This window comes from Photinus pyralis, unplaced genomic scaffold (assembly GCF_008802855.1).
Source record: "Photinus pyralis isolate 1611_PpyrPB1 unplaced genomic scaffold, Ppyr1.3 Ppyr1.4_LG6, whole genome shotgun sequence".
NCBI classification, from domain to species: Eukaryota; Metazoa; Arthropoda; class Insecta; order Coleoptera; family Lampyridae; genus Photinus; species Photinus pyralis.
The window spans coordinates 6,306,868-6,322,780 of NW_022170663.1; the positions used below are offsets into that span (position 1 = coordinate 6,306,868).

Below are 15,913 nucleotides of genomic sequence, written 5' to 3' on the forward strand. Positions count from 1 at the left end.
AGATAGAGAATTGGTTAAATGGGCAATGTTTTGCAGTTTTGGATGCTTATTTAAAATTTTCTTATGGAAATTCAAAATGTCGCATAGGTTCGACGTAAATTCAAAAAAACTAAAATTGGTCATTTCCTTGAATGTCTTATATCATCGAAGGTATAAGAGATATAAAAAAAAGTTTTATATAAAAGTGACTGTCTTTGATACGCTTAATTTAGAATTGATGTCAAAAAAAAATTCAAGATGGCTACTTTTGAGGAACATTTACCAACTTCCTAAAGTTAAATAGGCGCTATATGAGATTTTTAGATTACTTGATAGATTTTTTAATTCTCTTTTCAACGAGCCATCATAACATAAGATTGAAAATAAGATACCAGTTATATCAACGGTTTTTATATTTTAATCAAGTAGGCTGTGATGAATTAAAAAAAAACAAAACAAAATCTATTCGAGCCAACAAAACAATGAAAATAATTACATTAGATGTTTAAAAAATCAGGGGCGCACTCATGAGAGGGGGGTTTGGGCATTACAACTTCCTCCAAAATTTTATATAAGTAGGCCTAGAAAAATTTTGGTTTTTATGACATCACTTATTGACTATCTTATTATCCATACTTACATACCTACAAATGGTGGTATAACTACAAACTATCCCCTCGAAAAAATGTCATGCCATTATCCAGTTAAACACATTTCAAGACAGTTTGCTTTATTTTACCATTGATGCATTGTCCCAGGTCACATTTTGTAGGTCAGTAGGTGGTTTATCCGCAAGAATATCGAAACTAACAGTTTTACCAGTCCGAGTATATGGACAGATGAATCTTTTTCTAACTGCGGAGTGTTCAAATCGACATAATGAACACTATACTCGTCACAGGAAAACCTACATGATGTAGTTTCACGCCGAAATCAAGTAATATTTTTTTAAATTAATGTATTTTATGGCATAATGGGAAGTCATGTAATTGGACCGGTTAGCTTCGTTGGATCTTTAACTGCTCACCATGATTTACAAATTCTCCAATAAACTTCCTTAAAGGAGTTTTCCCGACAACGTATGTTTCGAAGAAAGGGTTGGTATATGCTACCTACCAACAAGCTGGCTGCTCAGGTCACAATTCACGAATTATGTACAGTACATTAAATTATAAAAGTAAGTACTTAATTAAAAAATAAAAGTAAAGTGGAAGTAGCTACCACTACAATAATAATGATAATCACTAAACTAAACTGTCTTGAAGTGTGTTTCACTAATAATGGCCAGTATTTTAAACATTTGGTGTAATTATTTTCATTGTTTTGTTGCCTCGAATAGATTTTGTTTTGTTTTTTTTTATTCGTCACAGACTACTTGATTAAAATACAAAAACCGTTAATATAATTGGTATCTTATTTTCAATCTTATGTTATAATAGCTCGTTGAAAAGAGAATTAAAAAATCTATCAAGTAATCTAAAAATCCAATATGGCGCCCATTTAACTTTAGGAAGTTGGTAAATGTTCCTCAAAAGAGGCCATCTTAATTTTTTTTTTACTTCAATTCGAAATTAAGCGTATCAAAGACAGTCACTTTTATATAAAACTTTTTTTATATCTCTTATACTTTCGATGATATAAGACATTCAAGGAAATGACCAATTTTAGTTTTTTTGAATTTACGTCGAACCTATGCGACATTTTGAATTTCCATAAGGGAATTTTAAATAAGCATCCAAAACTGCAAAACATTGCCCATTTAACCAATTCTCTATCTTTAATAATAACAAAGTTACCCATGTAATCCCACGCGATCTGGGACACACTGTAGGTATATGACAAATTTCGCTTTATTTTCCTGCGTCGTATTAATTCCTCATTTATATCGCGTTGGATTAATTTACATATAATTCCTGGTGGCGGCTGATTTAATTTTTGCGACCCTAAACGGTGACAAGCATCGATGCTGTTACCTGAAATGGTGATTCCAAGCGCTTGACCGACTTGGAGAACAATGTCTTTACAGTTTTCATGCTTTAAGGTAGGAATCCCCTGTATTTCCAAAGTGTTTCGACGATTATATTGGACCGTGGCGTCTAACTGAATTTTCAATGCTTCAACCTCCCGTTCCAATCTTAGATTGTTGGTTTTTATGTCTTCAATTCTCTCGACATTTTGGTCAATACGGCCGTTGATTTTGACTAACTCCAGTGAATTTTCGTCCAACTTAGCATGACAAGATTGAGAGATGCATTTATTTGTTGTTCGGTAATTTTGTGGGATGCTTCAATCTGGAGCAACTTTTTCATTAAATCCGCATTGGATGGTTCGTAAGCGCTCTCCTGGCTAAAATTAGCTTGCTTCATCATGGTGCAATCCAATTATCCAGATCAATTAATACGATATCCGATTCCTTTGGAAATTTGTTTTTTGTTAATGAAAATTTGTGTAGTCCATTCTTTGGAATTTTCGGAAATTGATCGAGGCATAGTCTAATTAATTCTCCCAAATTATTAAAGTTAACATTGAGATTTTTCAAAAGCCGGACGTATACGAGGAAAATAATTACAATTCTTAATTTAAAGGTTGTTTTGAGCTAGCTGTGGGACAGGTCTTTTGTGGGTGGCGCATGACCGCATGCCAATATTCCCTAATATTCTATTATTAGATTCTACTTACTGACGTTCTCCCCCTTCAAAGTGTCCTGACATTTCCCTGAAATTATATCACCTTTTCGCATTATATGGTTTTATCTCGGATCGTCCACAGATTTCTTTGGATTTTCTCTCTATCTCTATATATGAAAAAATACCCCAACATTTCTGGAAAAGACGTTATTCTCTTAGCTTAACAAGAAAGGATAAAGATAAAAATATCGTCCAAGTAATGTTTGTAAAGTGTATTATTAAATAAATTAAATGCGGTTGATGACGTCTATGTTTACAATATTAAAACCATGATAATTCGGGGAATCCTCAGTACCTATATCTACTGGGTAATGTTGAAATGATATTTATGCTAAACATATTTTTGTGGGATTGATGAATTGTGCAAATAAATTAGTAATCTAGGGGAAATTTAGATAGGAACGTAAACTGGACGTAGGAACTTATGAATAATTGGGCTAAAAATGTAGGGATTTTTAATACTATCTTTTTCTTTCCGCGTAATCCAACTGACTACTAATCCGATAATGACTGTAATTAGCGTTCCAATGAAGTAATAATAGTGGAACGAGATTTTTGCCAGGGAAAATGCTTCTTCGTGCTCCACTGATCGCAACTCGTTAGCGGAACTGGAAACAGGAATTGTGTAATAAACTTAGGGATACGTGGAAATGCATACCTGTTTGTGTTGATGCTAAGAAAGGAGTAGATATCGCAGCCGTACGTCCTCATTTCTTTGGTGTTGTACACAAGGGATTTATTCCAAATGTCAACCTGATGCTGAACAATGATTGACGACATCACCAGTACCGAAACTAAAGCACCAGTGAGGGCCCCCTGAAAAATTTAGGTCAGTTTTACAGTAACCATTGCGTGACCTCACCTTTTTATTGGCCACTGGGAATAAAACCCCGAGTGTAAATAGGCCAAGTACCGGTCCTCCAGTTATACCGTACGCGCATTGGAAGAGCTCAAGCAGAGAACCAAGCCTGCCAATTATCTGCACTGCGGCCACGCTAATCATTGATGTTGCAATTATAATACTGATAATAATATAGTTGGCATCCTTTTTGGAGAATTCACGCGTTCTACATGGGGCAATAATGTCATCGAAGGTGTCTGTGGCAATTTTACTTAAAGCTACGGACATGGTGCTGAAATTGAACTACAGACGATATTCTAAGCCCGTACAGATTCGCATACTTTAAAGCCGTACTGAACAGACCCGCTATAAACAGACCGCTCAGACCAGGACATTTGGAGGCAACCTCCAAGACGAAGTAGGGGAGTATTTCGCTGGCATGCGTCATGTACCCCATGGAAAGCGGATCGCAGTAGAAGTACTTGGCAAACATGATCAGCCCAGAGAAGCAACTCACCAGCTTTGCCAGTATCGCTAATACTACAAAGATCACCAGTACCCTAGAAAGCAGGTCTAACAACTTTGAACCACTAGTGCCAATACCAACCTCCTTGCATCACTGATCGACGAAAACGAAACAAAGCGTTGTACACCCGATGGGTTAACAGCAACAAACCCCAGCCAAGAGAAGGTGTTACCAATAATAACCGACCAAAACGTACACCGAATCATTGGATTTAGGTCCATACTGCAACACTGAAACGTGGATCTTCACCCAGATTTGCACAAAACTCACTTAAAGAACTCCAAGCGATTGCCCTCCATCGATTTCTGCCACACTCTCGAAACTCCTCCCACAGACACAATACCCATAAAGAGAACAATGACCAACGCAAAGACCGTTATCGCTAGCTGAAAGGCGTTGAGCCATTCTGTAGTTCCCATTCTCACAATCGTTGCGTACGAAACGCAAATTAAAAACATCACTGACGCAATGACGTTCAAGTTCACCCCGGAAACTAAATCACAAGATAAATTATCTTCACAGATCAGCTCACTTACCTTGAGTTAAAGCCAGAGACGGCACGTAGATGATTAATGGTAAAGATAAGCAGAGACCAATACTGTTGAAAATTGATGCAACCCTTCGAGTTCCTTCATCAAATCGTATCGCAAGGTAATCTACGGGATTCTTCAATTGCAACTCGTAAAATACTGGCAGGTAGACGTAATTGTTGATAATACCCATGATCATGATGGAGAAGACCATCATAGATATTTGGGTACCGTGAGTGTATACCTCCGAAGGAAATCCCAGCAGAGATAGACCTGAAACCGTACTGAATATGATGTTAGGGTGAAATGTTGAAGATGTCCTCACTACCTAGCAACTAGGCAAAGTGCCACCGGTAGTACTCTGGCCTTGGTGTCGTCCTTAAAGTACTCACTTCCGGTTGCGCGTTTAAAAGATCGAAGGGAAATGCCCGCGATGCAACTAAAACCGAACATCACCGTGAAAACTGCGTAATCAATGTAAGAAAAGTATAGGATTTCCATTTTGCGCCCCTAAACTAAAAAAAACACATTGACCGGTTGTACAAACTGAGAAAGATACATACGCTTTGAGGAAAGTCGTGGAATCCTTTGACCACTGGAGTACGCTTCCCCAACGCGTTTAGGCTATCGTTGTTTATTTAAATATTTGTAAACAACGATTGCGTGAGTAATGAACTTACCGGATAAACCCGTCTGTTGATATCTGCTCGAATTGCAGATGTAATGTAGTTGAGCAACCCATTGGTGGCGCCAGAGACGAGTTCACTGTTGATGGAAAAAAACCCCTCGCAATGCAGTATCGTCCCTGATCTTATTTATTTAAAGTCATCCAATAGTGTATGAACCTATTTTTCCTATTTATTGATATAAGATACTATCAATAACATGCGTAAAACAAAAATATGCAGAACTTTGCACAATCGTCTCAAATGAAAGTTTCCATGCGGCACATTTCAAGGATTACTTGGATGTGTTGTCGTTGAGGCTGTGGTTAGTTTTACCAATTAAGGGTTTTCAGGAAAGAGAAATTCATTACCTATACATGAAAATTGGTACATAAACACTTTCCGTTCTTTTTCATGTCGCTTTCCGTGGTGGCGGTAAAGTTTTCATTTGTCGCATTCCAACAGTCATATTCTTTTCAGAAATGAAATACATAACAATAAGAAAAAAACTTTTATCAGGAGAGTATTTCTAGTACTTTCTGGATTTATCAAGATCAGGTTCAGGGGATTTATTGCTGATCGGGATCTTTTTAATGGTGGGATATGTATAATAAAATTGTTCTTGGAGTATTGACTACAGTTAGGTACATGATAGGATATGTCAATTATCATAAGTTAAATGTTATCAGTAATTATATTGATACAGTTAGGGAGTTTGGCAATTTTTGTAGTTCTTCGATGTTTGGAGTTTGGCGATGCAAAGGAAACGTCTCGTGGTAATGCGACCACCATTGCCACAGACAGAAGAAAATAACACAAATAGGGAAGAAATAGTTAGAGGATTGGAACAGTTGGAGCAGCAATTGACAAAACGACGAAGGCCGCGATGCTCCGCTAGGCTGTGGTGAAGATTCGTACTGCTATATCTGTAAGCAACTCCCATAAACCAAGGAAAAGAAGAAAGCACCGAAGAAATTCCAGGACCTAATATGTAAGGGAATACAACGCAACCAATTTAAAAACTTCATGGATATCTCCAGAAACTCTGAAAAAAAGTATTTCAACGAAGGATTAGAGTCTAGGCGATAAAGACATCTAACTGAACATTTTGACATTTTGAGGTGGAAAAGAAAAAATGGTGGAATATGTTCAGTTAGGTGTCAGAAACAACATATTAAGAATCCCACCCCCCAGACCCTGTGCTAAAGGCTCCAGCCACCCCACCATTCCCCAAAAACCGTGTTTTCGCTCTTTTTGGCTGATATCTCGCGATCTATGAGGTCTATATGAAATATTTTTAGCTGAAAATATTTCTCGGGAAATTTTATGCAACGCAGATACTCAGAAGTTAGCCTAGGCTAATATATCGCGACCTTTAGGGCTAGATGAAATATTTTTAGCTGAAAATGCTCCTCGTGAAATTTCTTACAAGGTAGATACTCAGAAGTTAGCCTAGGTGTACCTCTTAGCCTAGGAAATTCATAAAAGGAGACGAAAATCATCAATTTTCGTGGCTTTTTGCAAATATATCGCGACCTTCAGGGCTAGATGATATATGTTTAGCTGAAAATGCTCTTCGTGCAATTTCATACGAGATAGGTAACTGAAGAGTTGGCGTAAATTCACCTTTCACCTTCAACTTTCATGTGCGAGGAAATATTCATTGTAAAACAAAATACTTACCATTTATGTACCATTTATTCACGTAAAAACAGTATTTTCTAATTAAAATATTCACACATTCATTTATACCTCAACGTAATCATTATCCTCTGCAGATTCCACTTCTTCAGGCTCTTCGGCGTCCTCTAGTGCTAGTGGGTCGTCTGAAATTACCGACTCGTAGTTCTCCTCGCCTTCCGCTTTACCTGCATGGGCACCCTGAAACGACGACGTCGCATTTAGGCACGATGTTCCATGACACTGGACGCAGAATTCGTTCTTCAGACCTACAACAAGAAGCATTATGTCAAAAAAATTTTATAATTAAGTATACGAATATAATATTCTCTCGTGTGTCCTAACTCCTAAGTGTCGGGTAGAGAAGGTTTACCTGATTTTCTGAAACAGTTGCAGGAAATCAGGTAAACCTTCTCTACCGGACACTTAGGACACACGAGAGAATATTATAGGTAATCGTATACATATAATTATAAACATTTTTTTGACATAATGCTTCTTGTTGTAGGTCTGAAGTGTAATGAACTCTGCGTCCAGTGTCATGGAGCATCGTGCCTAAATGCCACGTCGTCTCTTCAGGGTACCCATGCATCAGGTAAAGCGGAAGACGAGAACTACGAGTCGGTAATCTCAGACGACCCACTACCACTAGAGGACGTCGAAGAGCCTGAAGAAGTGGAATCTGCATCTAGTCTATAACTTTTGATTGAGAAGTCTGATCCAAAAAGTACGAATTGATTTGGATTCTACGCACACAAATTAATAAGAAAAAGTGTTTTCCCCGGAAATTTTGCTGTAGTCGATTTTTGGTAAAAAAGGAAGGTTATACACTGCCTTTTTTTGAGCCCAGAAAAAAAAATTGTCTCAGGTCGACCCGGAAACAATTTTCTTATAGAATGTGGCCTGTAGAATCCATAATTTCAAACAGTTCCAAGATTGGGCTACTAGTTCAAAAGTTACAGCCCTTTGAATTTTTTTTCAAATTGGTTTCTACTCTATAACTTTTGATTGAGAAGTCTGATCGAAAAAGTACGAATTGATTTGGATAAGTATAAGGATAATGATTACGTTGAGGTATAAATGAATGTGTGAATATTTTAGTATGAAAATACTGTTTTTACGTGAATAAATGGTACATAGAAATACTTTGTTTTACAATGAATATTTCCTCACACATGAAAGTTGAAGGTGAAAGGTGAATTTACTCTTCAGTTACCTATCTCGTATGAAATTGCACGAAGAGCATTTTCCGCTAAACATATTTCATCTAGCCCTGACGGTCGCGATATTTTTGCAACAAACCGCAAAAAAAGCACGAAAATGATGATTTTCGTCTCCTTTTATGAATTTTCTAGGCTAAGAGGTACACCTAGGCTAACATCTGAGTATCTACCTTGTATGAAATTTCCCGAGAAATATTTTCAGCTAAAAATATTTAAGTCAAGTATTTGGAAGCAGTTTACTGACTTTTGCTCTGAAAAAAGTCATGAATTCGATAGGGAAAACATATCTGTGGAGGAATTGGCAACGATTATGGAAGATTATGGATTTAATATGCGCAAGAAAAATTCAGAAGATTACAAGGAGACTGTTGTCAAAGTGTTGTAGAATTCTACTGCCAAACAATTGCAGGAATATTTTATGAAAAGTACAAACGCAAATTTGGCCCCTTTTCGGATGTGGAGTTGGCAAATGCTAGGTCTGCACGAAGGGCCAAACGTCTAAAGTTACAAAAAATCCCTTAAAAAAGGAGGGCAAGTGTATCAATCTTATCAGTAACGGAATTGAAAAAAATACTTGAACTTTGGAATGAAGAGGCCCCACAGGGGCTGCAAAACAAATTTTTTCACGTTGCTGCTCATCGACTAGCTTGAAGGGGTGGAGACGGGGCCTCAGCATATGTTGAATATTTTGCAGAAGAAACTGATCACGACGGGGAGGGTACTAGGGGGTTTCGAATATAATTTAGGGTGACAAATCAACATCAAAGTAGTGCTAAACTACGGTATACTATTTATTCTGTATTCTATTTCGTTATTTGTTTCTTATAGTAATCACGAGACAGGTATGTATAAAGTATCTGTGCCATTGTGGCGTATTAGACCGGAAGCGAAAATTGTTCGTTCGTATTAGTATACGAATTATTTTATAAATTAATTAATTTGTTTAACTGAAGAAGTGAAGTGAGAACATGGCAGTTTGCAACGTAACTGATTAAATTCTTGTGTGCCCATACTCAGTAATCATCCCCAGATACCACGTTTTTAACCGTTTCTTTAAGAGGTCCAATTTCTTGGTCTTGTGCCTCCTGTACTGGTCTACAGTATTTGCGTACAATGGGCGTGAGAAGTTTTGGATTAATCACTTGGTTATCTTCCGTTTTAGTTACCCAACTGACCACAGCTCCGATTACTATCGTGGTCATTGCTCCTATTAGCTCGAAGTACTGAAACGAAACTCGAAACAACCAAAACGAAGTTTCTGGTGAAGGCCTAAAAAAATCAAAAAAATTTCTTGCATCGTGTCAAAGAAAAATACTCAACGGTTGAGGTGTTGCCGTAACATTCAAAGTGAAATTGCTGAAGGTGGTGGTGTTACATCCGTATGTATGCAACGATTTTGGGCTATGGTGAATGAATCCGTTTCGGACGTAGATGCTGTTATTTACCACTATCACCCCCATCAATAAAACCGATGCGATTGCGCCAAGAAACGCGCCCTAAAATTACTTTATTTCGAGTTACTGTGAACTGTACTCATATTACCTTAGAATTGGCAAAAGGAAGCAGTACGCCCAAAGTAAATACCCCGAACATGGTTCCACCGGTAGTACCCCTAACGTAGTAGCTTAGCTCAAAGACCGTGCCACCATTTTCCAGTAAATATATAAAAGCTATTGACAACAGCCCAAAAATTACAACTAGCAGCTTCATAATAAAGCTAGGGGCTTTTCTTAAAAGCTTTTCGCTAATAATCCATGGAGCGATATCGTTGTAAACTATTCCGGACAGCGTATTTAGTAACGTCGAATATATGCTGAAAATACTTCGCTAATCAATCATTGTTAGTATTTAATTACCTTAAAGATGATCCAAAGAACGCCGCTAAAAATAAACCATTAAATCCCGGAATGGACGTAGTTAGTTCGGTTATGAAGTACGGAAGGACTTGGTCTGCCTTTTTAATCGCTCCAATTGACTTCGGATCGCAATCAAAATATTTTGCGTACATAACCAACCCTAGTGTCATGCACAAGACTTTCGCTAAAGTATAAATCGTCGAATATGAAGCGATTAAGCTACAAGTTCATTCGGATTTCCACAATTGTCATTAAGCCTAACTCACCGAGGTATTAATCGCCTAGGTATTGTAGAATATCTCTGAACCTCGTGAGGCGACGTGCAAAGAGTTACGCATGAGGTAGCCGTGGATCCCAGCAAAATCGTCCAAAAGCTCACTCTAACGGTCGGGTCAGGGTTGAAACTATGAAAGAATAGAGAGCGTCAATGTTTTTGATAGTTATAGGTAAGCGTACTCAAAAATTTTTAGCCTGTCACCATCGCTTGCACGATGGATAACTTCGCTAACGCTTCCGGTTGATACAATTCCCATTACTATAAGCGCAATTACAAGAGTAATGGTAATGGATAACTGCACCACATCGCTCCATGTGACTCCTTTAATTCCTCCCAGGCTGGTATAGAGCATACATACACATGTCATGACCGAGGCAATTATATATAGGTTAACGCCCGTTGCTAAAATACGGTTTTGTGTTTTCTTTCAAATTTCGCATCGAATTACCTTGGCTAAATGTAAGCGAAGGAGTGTACATACACAAAGGAAGAACGCACATATACGTCCCTACTGCGATCAACATGATCAACTTCCTTAAAAAACCATTAAACCTCATTTCCAAGTACTCGAAGATGCTGGTCATCTTCAAGTTGCTAAAGACAGGCACGTACAAGAAATAGTTAGCTAAACTCGCGAGTGCTATCGAAAAAGTCATTAGTATAACTTGACTTCCATGGAGATACACCTCGGTCGCTAACCCTACGATTGAATGGCTGGACAGTGCACTAAAATTTAAAGGTAGAATATCGTCGACCACCACCTTAAGGTATACCTTGCGGTTAAACTTATACTTACCGCAAACCATTTCATGTTTTTCCCACCGAAGAGGTAGTCCTCGATTGTCTTCTGTCTTGAAAATAATCCGAAATATAAACCTACAATGCAACTTATCGCGGTAACGATCGTGAATATTGCATAGTCGATCCATGTGAAGCCGTTCGTCGCCATTTTAAGCTAACTGAAACTCGATTAACACGTTTGAATCTATTGGACTAAATTAGTTTACCTACTTTAAGAATCTTGCATATTCGTTTTGATTTGCATAAGTTAACATACATATTATTCGAAAATGCGTAACAAGGATTTCACAGAAAGAGCCAGACAACATCATGCAAATTTGGTATAATTATGTTCTTGGCCACTTTACTACTGAAAGACTCACGAAGGATGTTGTTCTGGTAGCTTATTCTGCCTTTGAGTGATCAAGTTTAATATGGGCATTTTTTTAGTATGTGACGTATTTTTAAAACATGTTTAAAAGGAATACTAGCAGATACTTCATTGTTAATGAATGTTAGGACGTTTGTCAAAAAATATTTCTGCCTTCTGAAAGTGTCCGCCAAACTCCCTGGGAATTTCCATGTACTGGGAAGGGAGCGTTGCGTAACTACTTACCGCATACATATTTGAACAAGTTGTCACTAAAACAAAATTAACTTGAATGAATCAAGCGGAACCTGAAGAACGCGCATTCGAGAGTAAAATACCACCTTGCTTGGGAGAAGCTATAAAAACAATTTGAACATTTAAAAAAAGCCCATGGAAAATGCTTGTCTTTGCTGTAACATTATACTTTCAAAAATAAGAAGAAAGAGTGCATTGTGCACATTTCTAATTTTCCTTCGGATTTATAAAAAGAAATACTTTTACTTTCCCGGAAACTACTCAGTTTCTTGAATTGTTCTAGTTTAGGGGCAGAATCCCTCTCTTTTCTGAGCTGTCTTCTTATCACCCTCCAGCCTAGACTTTCTGATGCCCCACAGTAGAGTTCCGGTTCAATCTGGGGATGGTTGGTCCTGGCCCTATCAAGGCAATCAGCCTCCTAGTTACCTCATGGCTTGCCACCCACACAAACTAACACGATTACGCCTGGCTATTTCTTCCAGTTTTGTGTGGCATTCCACGAACAGTTTATTGTGGTCAGGGATAAGGCTGATAGAGCCTTGAAAATTGTCTGATGGTCCAAGCAAATGTAAATGCGCCCTTTGACCACAATTCCCCCTGCGCACCTATTTATAGCTATATCCTGGACTGGAAATACTGTAGGAGTGGTTCTTAAGACTATTAAGAGAGCGTAGTTCGGCGCTCTTATGCCTATTCCCCACCTCTTCCTTCGAGTTGGAGCCATCTGTGTGCCAGCATAAAGCTCCACCATGTGGTCTGAGATATGTACTCAGGAATGTTTAATTGTTGTACAATCTGCAATATGATTGCTCACCTCTAAGTGAAGAGGCCCAGCGAGACCTCCATGGCAGCTGTGGGTGTAGTGCTCATTGCTCTAGTAAAACTCGGACACGTTGGAGCATGTTTAGTTGAGTCTGGGGGCTACTTTTTCTTCAGCTTTGGACCACCATACCACTGCAAGGGCTTTTATGCAACGTCTTGTGCACTGGTCGGTATCTTTGTCTTTTACTGCTTCATCAATGGATTCCTATGAGGCGCAGTTGAATGCCCCCCCCCCCATTTTCCAGGAAATAGACTAAGGTCGATTCTTTTAGCGTGTTTTTCCCAATCTTAGCTATCTAGTTGAGGTTATAAAGAATGGTTTCCGTAGAGCGTCCCTTTTGGTATGCACGTTGATTGGAGTGAAGGGTTTCTTTCATTTAAGACTCTTCCCTTGTAACCTCTCCCTGAAAGTGGGCGAGGCTTTGAGAGGTCCTTTTCTACTCTCCCCATCGTTTTAAAGATGAAAGGTAGGTTCCTGAGACTCTTACGCGCCTTAGGAATAAAAACCACATCTACAATTTGTTGGCAGAACGGGAAGTTGGAGGCCTCCTGATGTCCTGTGGTCAACAGAGCCCGGGAAGCGGGTTCGCATCAGGAGCTCTATAGCTGAGCCAGTGTGTTCCCCCACTGGTTTTCTTCTCTTGTAAGAGTATCTTCCGTAAGCGAGAGGCTATGGGAATTTCTTCTATCGTCTCATAGATCTCTCCCATAACGCTCCTTTTCCTTCGAAGTCGCCTTATCATACTCAGTGAGGAACGTTCTATATTCATCTCAGCAACCATTGCGCTTGGCTTTGTTAAAAACTCTTCTGGTGGTTTCCTGAGCTTCCCTAGCTCATTATTCCACCAAAGATTGTTTTTATTTGCTTTAGCCCGCTTCAGCAAACAACTCTCCTCAAAACAGAAGAGAAGAGCATCAGTGAGCAGTGTGGCAAGTCTTGATCCATTACCCCCCTGCAGAATCCTCCGGTGTTGCTTTTCAATAGTTCCACGTACAGTGCCCAATTTGTTGTACGAGGATCTCAGTATGAATGTTCGGTTAGTTTCTAAATCTTTATACTATGTGGTCCGATAAAGAGGGCGCGTCAGAGACCCTCCATCCCATTATTCTTAATGCTAGAAAGGAAGAGCAAAAGGTAATAGCCAGGACTTCTTTCCTGTTCCTGGTTACAAGTGTGTCCGTGCTGACCAAGTGGAGGTGGTGTGAGGAAGTAGCCTTTTTGCCTTGCAGTATCTGCTCAGCCTCCGTACCTTCGTGGCGGAGGCACTGCTGGCTCGTTCTCACCCGAAGCATACACTATTTTGGAAACACCGGAGCTCATTGGCGCGTCGACCACCACAGACACCAGGTGTCTCTTGTTATGAACTCTAAAGGAGGGAAGGCTGTTACGAAGGCCTTTACGAAAACCGCTGCCCTGGGGCAATTGTTCCCTCTTTCGTTTCTGAAAAATTAGGATAGCCCTTCATAAGAGAGTTAATTACCCATGGTTCCTGTATAAGGGGCCATCTAAATATTCTTTGGTGAACGTTGTGCACAGTGCGCTGGCTCCTTTCGCCCTTTGTAGGTTCACCTGTATAAATTCCACGTCGGTGCCTTACACTTGAGCAGAAACCTTTCCTTTGGCTTTAGTTGCCACACGACCAGGTCTGTCTCGTTGGGGCAGTTCAGCTTTTCCCGACTTCCATTGAAGTCAACTAGGTGAGACCTGCTTTGAGTGTTCCACGTTCCACCAGAGGCTTTTTGGGGTTTTCGCATTAATGCCTGAATTTTGGTTATGTAACCATTTTAAAATGTGGTCTGGTCGACTCTTCTGCCTCTCCCTGAAAGTGAGCGAGACTTTGAGTGATCCTTTTCTTCCGGAAGTTCAAGTTGAGCTCCTTACCACAGTTTGACAGTTGCACCGTGGTTTTTCAACCACTGGACTGTCTCCACGTCCATACAGGAGAGCATTAGCCAACCATGTTTGGTAACCATTCGTAGAAACAAGTCTTTCTCTCCCCTTCACCGTCAAATATCGCTTCGATTATGTTGGCTTTTAATAATTTCAACTTATCATAGAGGATGATATCCAGATTATGGTCTGTCGAGATGATCCCTACTTTGATGCGCTGTAAAGCTTCCCACCTATCTCCTTAGAAAGAGAAATTGAGATGATTGACCGGGTTTTTTTAGGGCATTATCTGATTCTCTGCTCCTTTCCTTACTATTCGCTCCTTGAGCTTGCTGACCCTCCTGAGGCTTTTGTTGGATCTTGTTTGACTTTGCAGCCATGACTCCAGCCTCCTTTGAGTTGTGTCCTGCAGCTATTAGTTTTTTGAACCGTTTGCTCCACAAAGTTTTATTTGTGGGGTGGGCTTAAAATTTCATGGTCTCCACAGTTGTGTTTAATTCACTTGTCTCCCCCTGAGGCTACTGAGGCTCTATTACCCGAAGCTTCGGAGTCAAGTGTACCCTCCGAGGGAGGGATGATGACACTGTCTAGTCTGATCAGTGGTGGTTAAAAGTAGCGACTCTTCCGTGGTTTTTAGGGGAAAAAATTACTATTATGTTATGGTTTTGTCCGTCTGTCAATCTTTTCCTCATGAACTAGCTCGAGAACGAAAAGAGACGGCGATCTCAAACCTTCGCCAATCGATTTCTACGAGTTCAAGGATCAGTGCTATTGAATATGAGCCGGATTTCCGAATACGGCCCAATTCCGCTACTGAAAATCGTATGCGATTCTTCTATTACAAAAACATATCAAAGTGATTCGGTCCGAGCTCTATGAATTATTTTCTAGACATCTGGTCTAGGATTTAGCCAGTGCGCCTGCTTGTTTTTCGTCTCGCTATATGAAAGCTTGTGAGTGACCTTAATCTTCTGAATCTTTGACTCTTCGTTATATACAGGACACGTTTTAGATATGGCGCTTTGGATCCCTGGCAATTGGGCCACTCGAACGTCCAAGCCGACCTTTTTCTATAAGTACACCTTTCTGTATATTTACAGATGGCTGAGACGTGACCAAAACGCTGACAATTAAAACATTTGTTATATAAGGGCCAATCTTCAAAGGAAAAATGCCGGCAGGATCGTTTTGGGTAAATACGGGGTATTAAAGGAGAGCAGAGAGGCTAGCTCCTTGGCTTTGCAAGTTCTCTTTTATTTCTTCCAGAGTACAGCTCAAAATCTATAAAACGTTTAACTTCCAACACCCTGGGTTTTCCCATTTCACACGAAGGGTCGACATTTTTTTAGTTTCTATGTAAACTACCAATTTTGTAAAAATTATGATTTGACGTTCGGTTCGCTCTACATGAAAACTTACTATATTCTCCGGTCCCTTGAAAATGTTAATTTAAAATGGTTAGTTCAATTTGTAAATCCAAAAGCTAAAATAAAAGACCAAACCCTCCAGAATCGTTCCAAAAAATGACAAA

At 39.4% G+C, this 15,913-nt stretch overlaps 2 protein-coding genes across 9 annotated transcripts; both read right to left on the bottom strand.

Moving 5' to 3' along the window:
* Positions 1-2,863: 2,863 nt before the first annotated feature.
* Positions 2,864-5,313, bottom strand: LOC116174757 (sodium-coupled monocarboxylate transporter 2-like). Of its 5 annotated transcripts, XM_031492740.1 has the most exons (10): positions 5,244-5,313; positions 5,127-5,187; positions 4,889-5,078; positions 4,570-4,847; positions 4,304-4,526; positions 4,115-4,255; positions 3,849-4,067; positions 3,529-3,799; positions 3,325-3,482; positions 2,864-3,274 (listed from the first exon to the last, which is right to left on the bottom strand). In XM_031492740.1, exons 3-10 carry the CDS (start codon positions 5,062-5,064, stop codon positions 3,058-3,060), a joined length of 1,683 nt encoding a protein of 560 aa, XP_031348600.1. In that variant the 5' UTR covers positions 5,065-5,078; positions 5,127-5,187; positions 5,244-5,313; the 3' UTR covers positions 2,864-3,057. The 5 variants fall into 5 exon arrangements, with proteins under 5 accessions (XP_031348600.1, XP_031348599.1, XP_031348602.1 ...); XM_031492739.1 differs by having other exon boundaries at positions 5,127-5,282; XM_031492742.1 differs by having other exon boundaries at positions 4,892-5,078; positions 5,127-5,281.
* A 3,591-nt stretch (positions 5,314-8,904) lies between these two features.
* Positions 8,905-11,348, bottom strand: LOC116173795 (sodium-coupled monocarboxylate transporter 1-like). 4 transcript variants are annotated; one of them, XM_031491490.1, is made up of 9 exons: positions 11,276-11,348; positions 11,038-11,223; positions 10,713-10,990; positions 10,444-10,666; positions 10,254-10,391; positions 9,988-10,206; positions 9,674-9,944; positions 9,452-9,627; positions 8,905-9,400 (listed from the first exon to the last, which is right to left on the bottom strand). In XM_031491490.1, the coding sequence occupies exons 2-9, from the start codon at positions 11,211-11,213 to the stop codon at positions 9,145-9,147; spliced, it is 1,737 nt and encodes a 578-aa protein (XP_031347350.1). In that variant the 5' UTR covers positions 11,214-11,223; positions 11,276-11,348; the 3' UTR covers positions 8,905-9,144. The 4 variants fall into 4 exon arrangements, with proteins under 4 accessions (XP_031347350.1, XP_031347349.1, XP_031347351.1 ...); XM_031491489.1 differs by having other exon boundaries at positions 11,038-11,338; XM_031491491.1 differs by lacking the exon at positions 11,276-11,348 and having other exon boundaries at positions 10,713-10,964; positions 11,061-11,196.
* Positions 11,349-15,913: the final 4,565 nt, after the last annotated feature.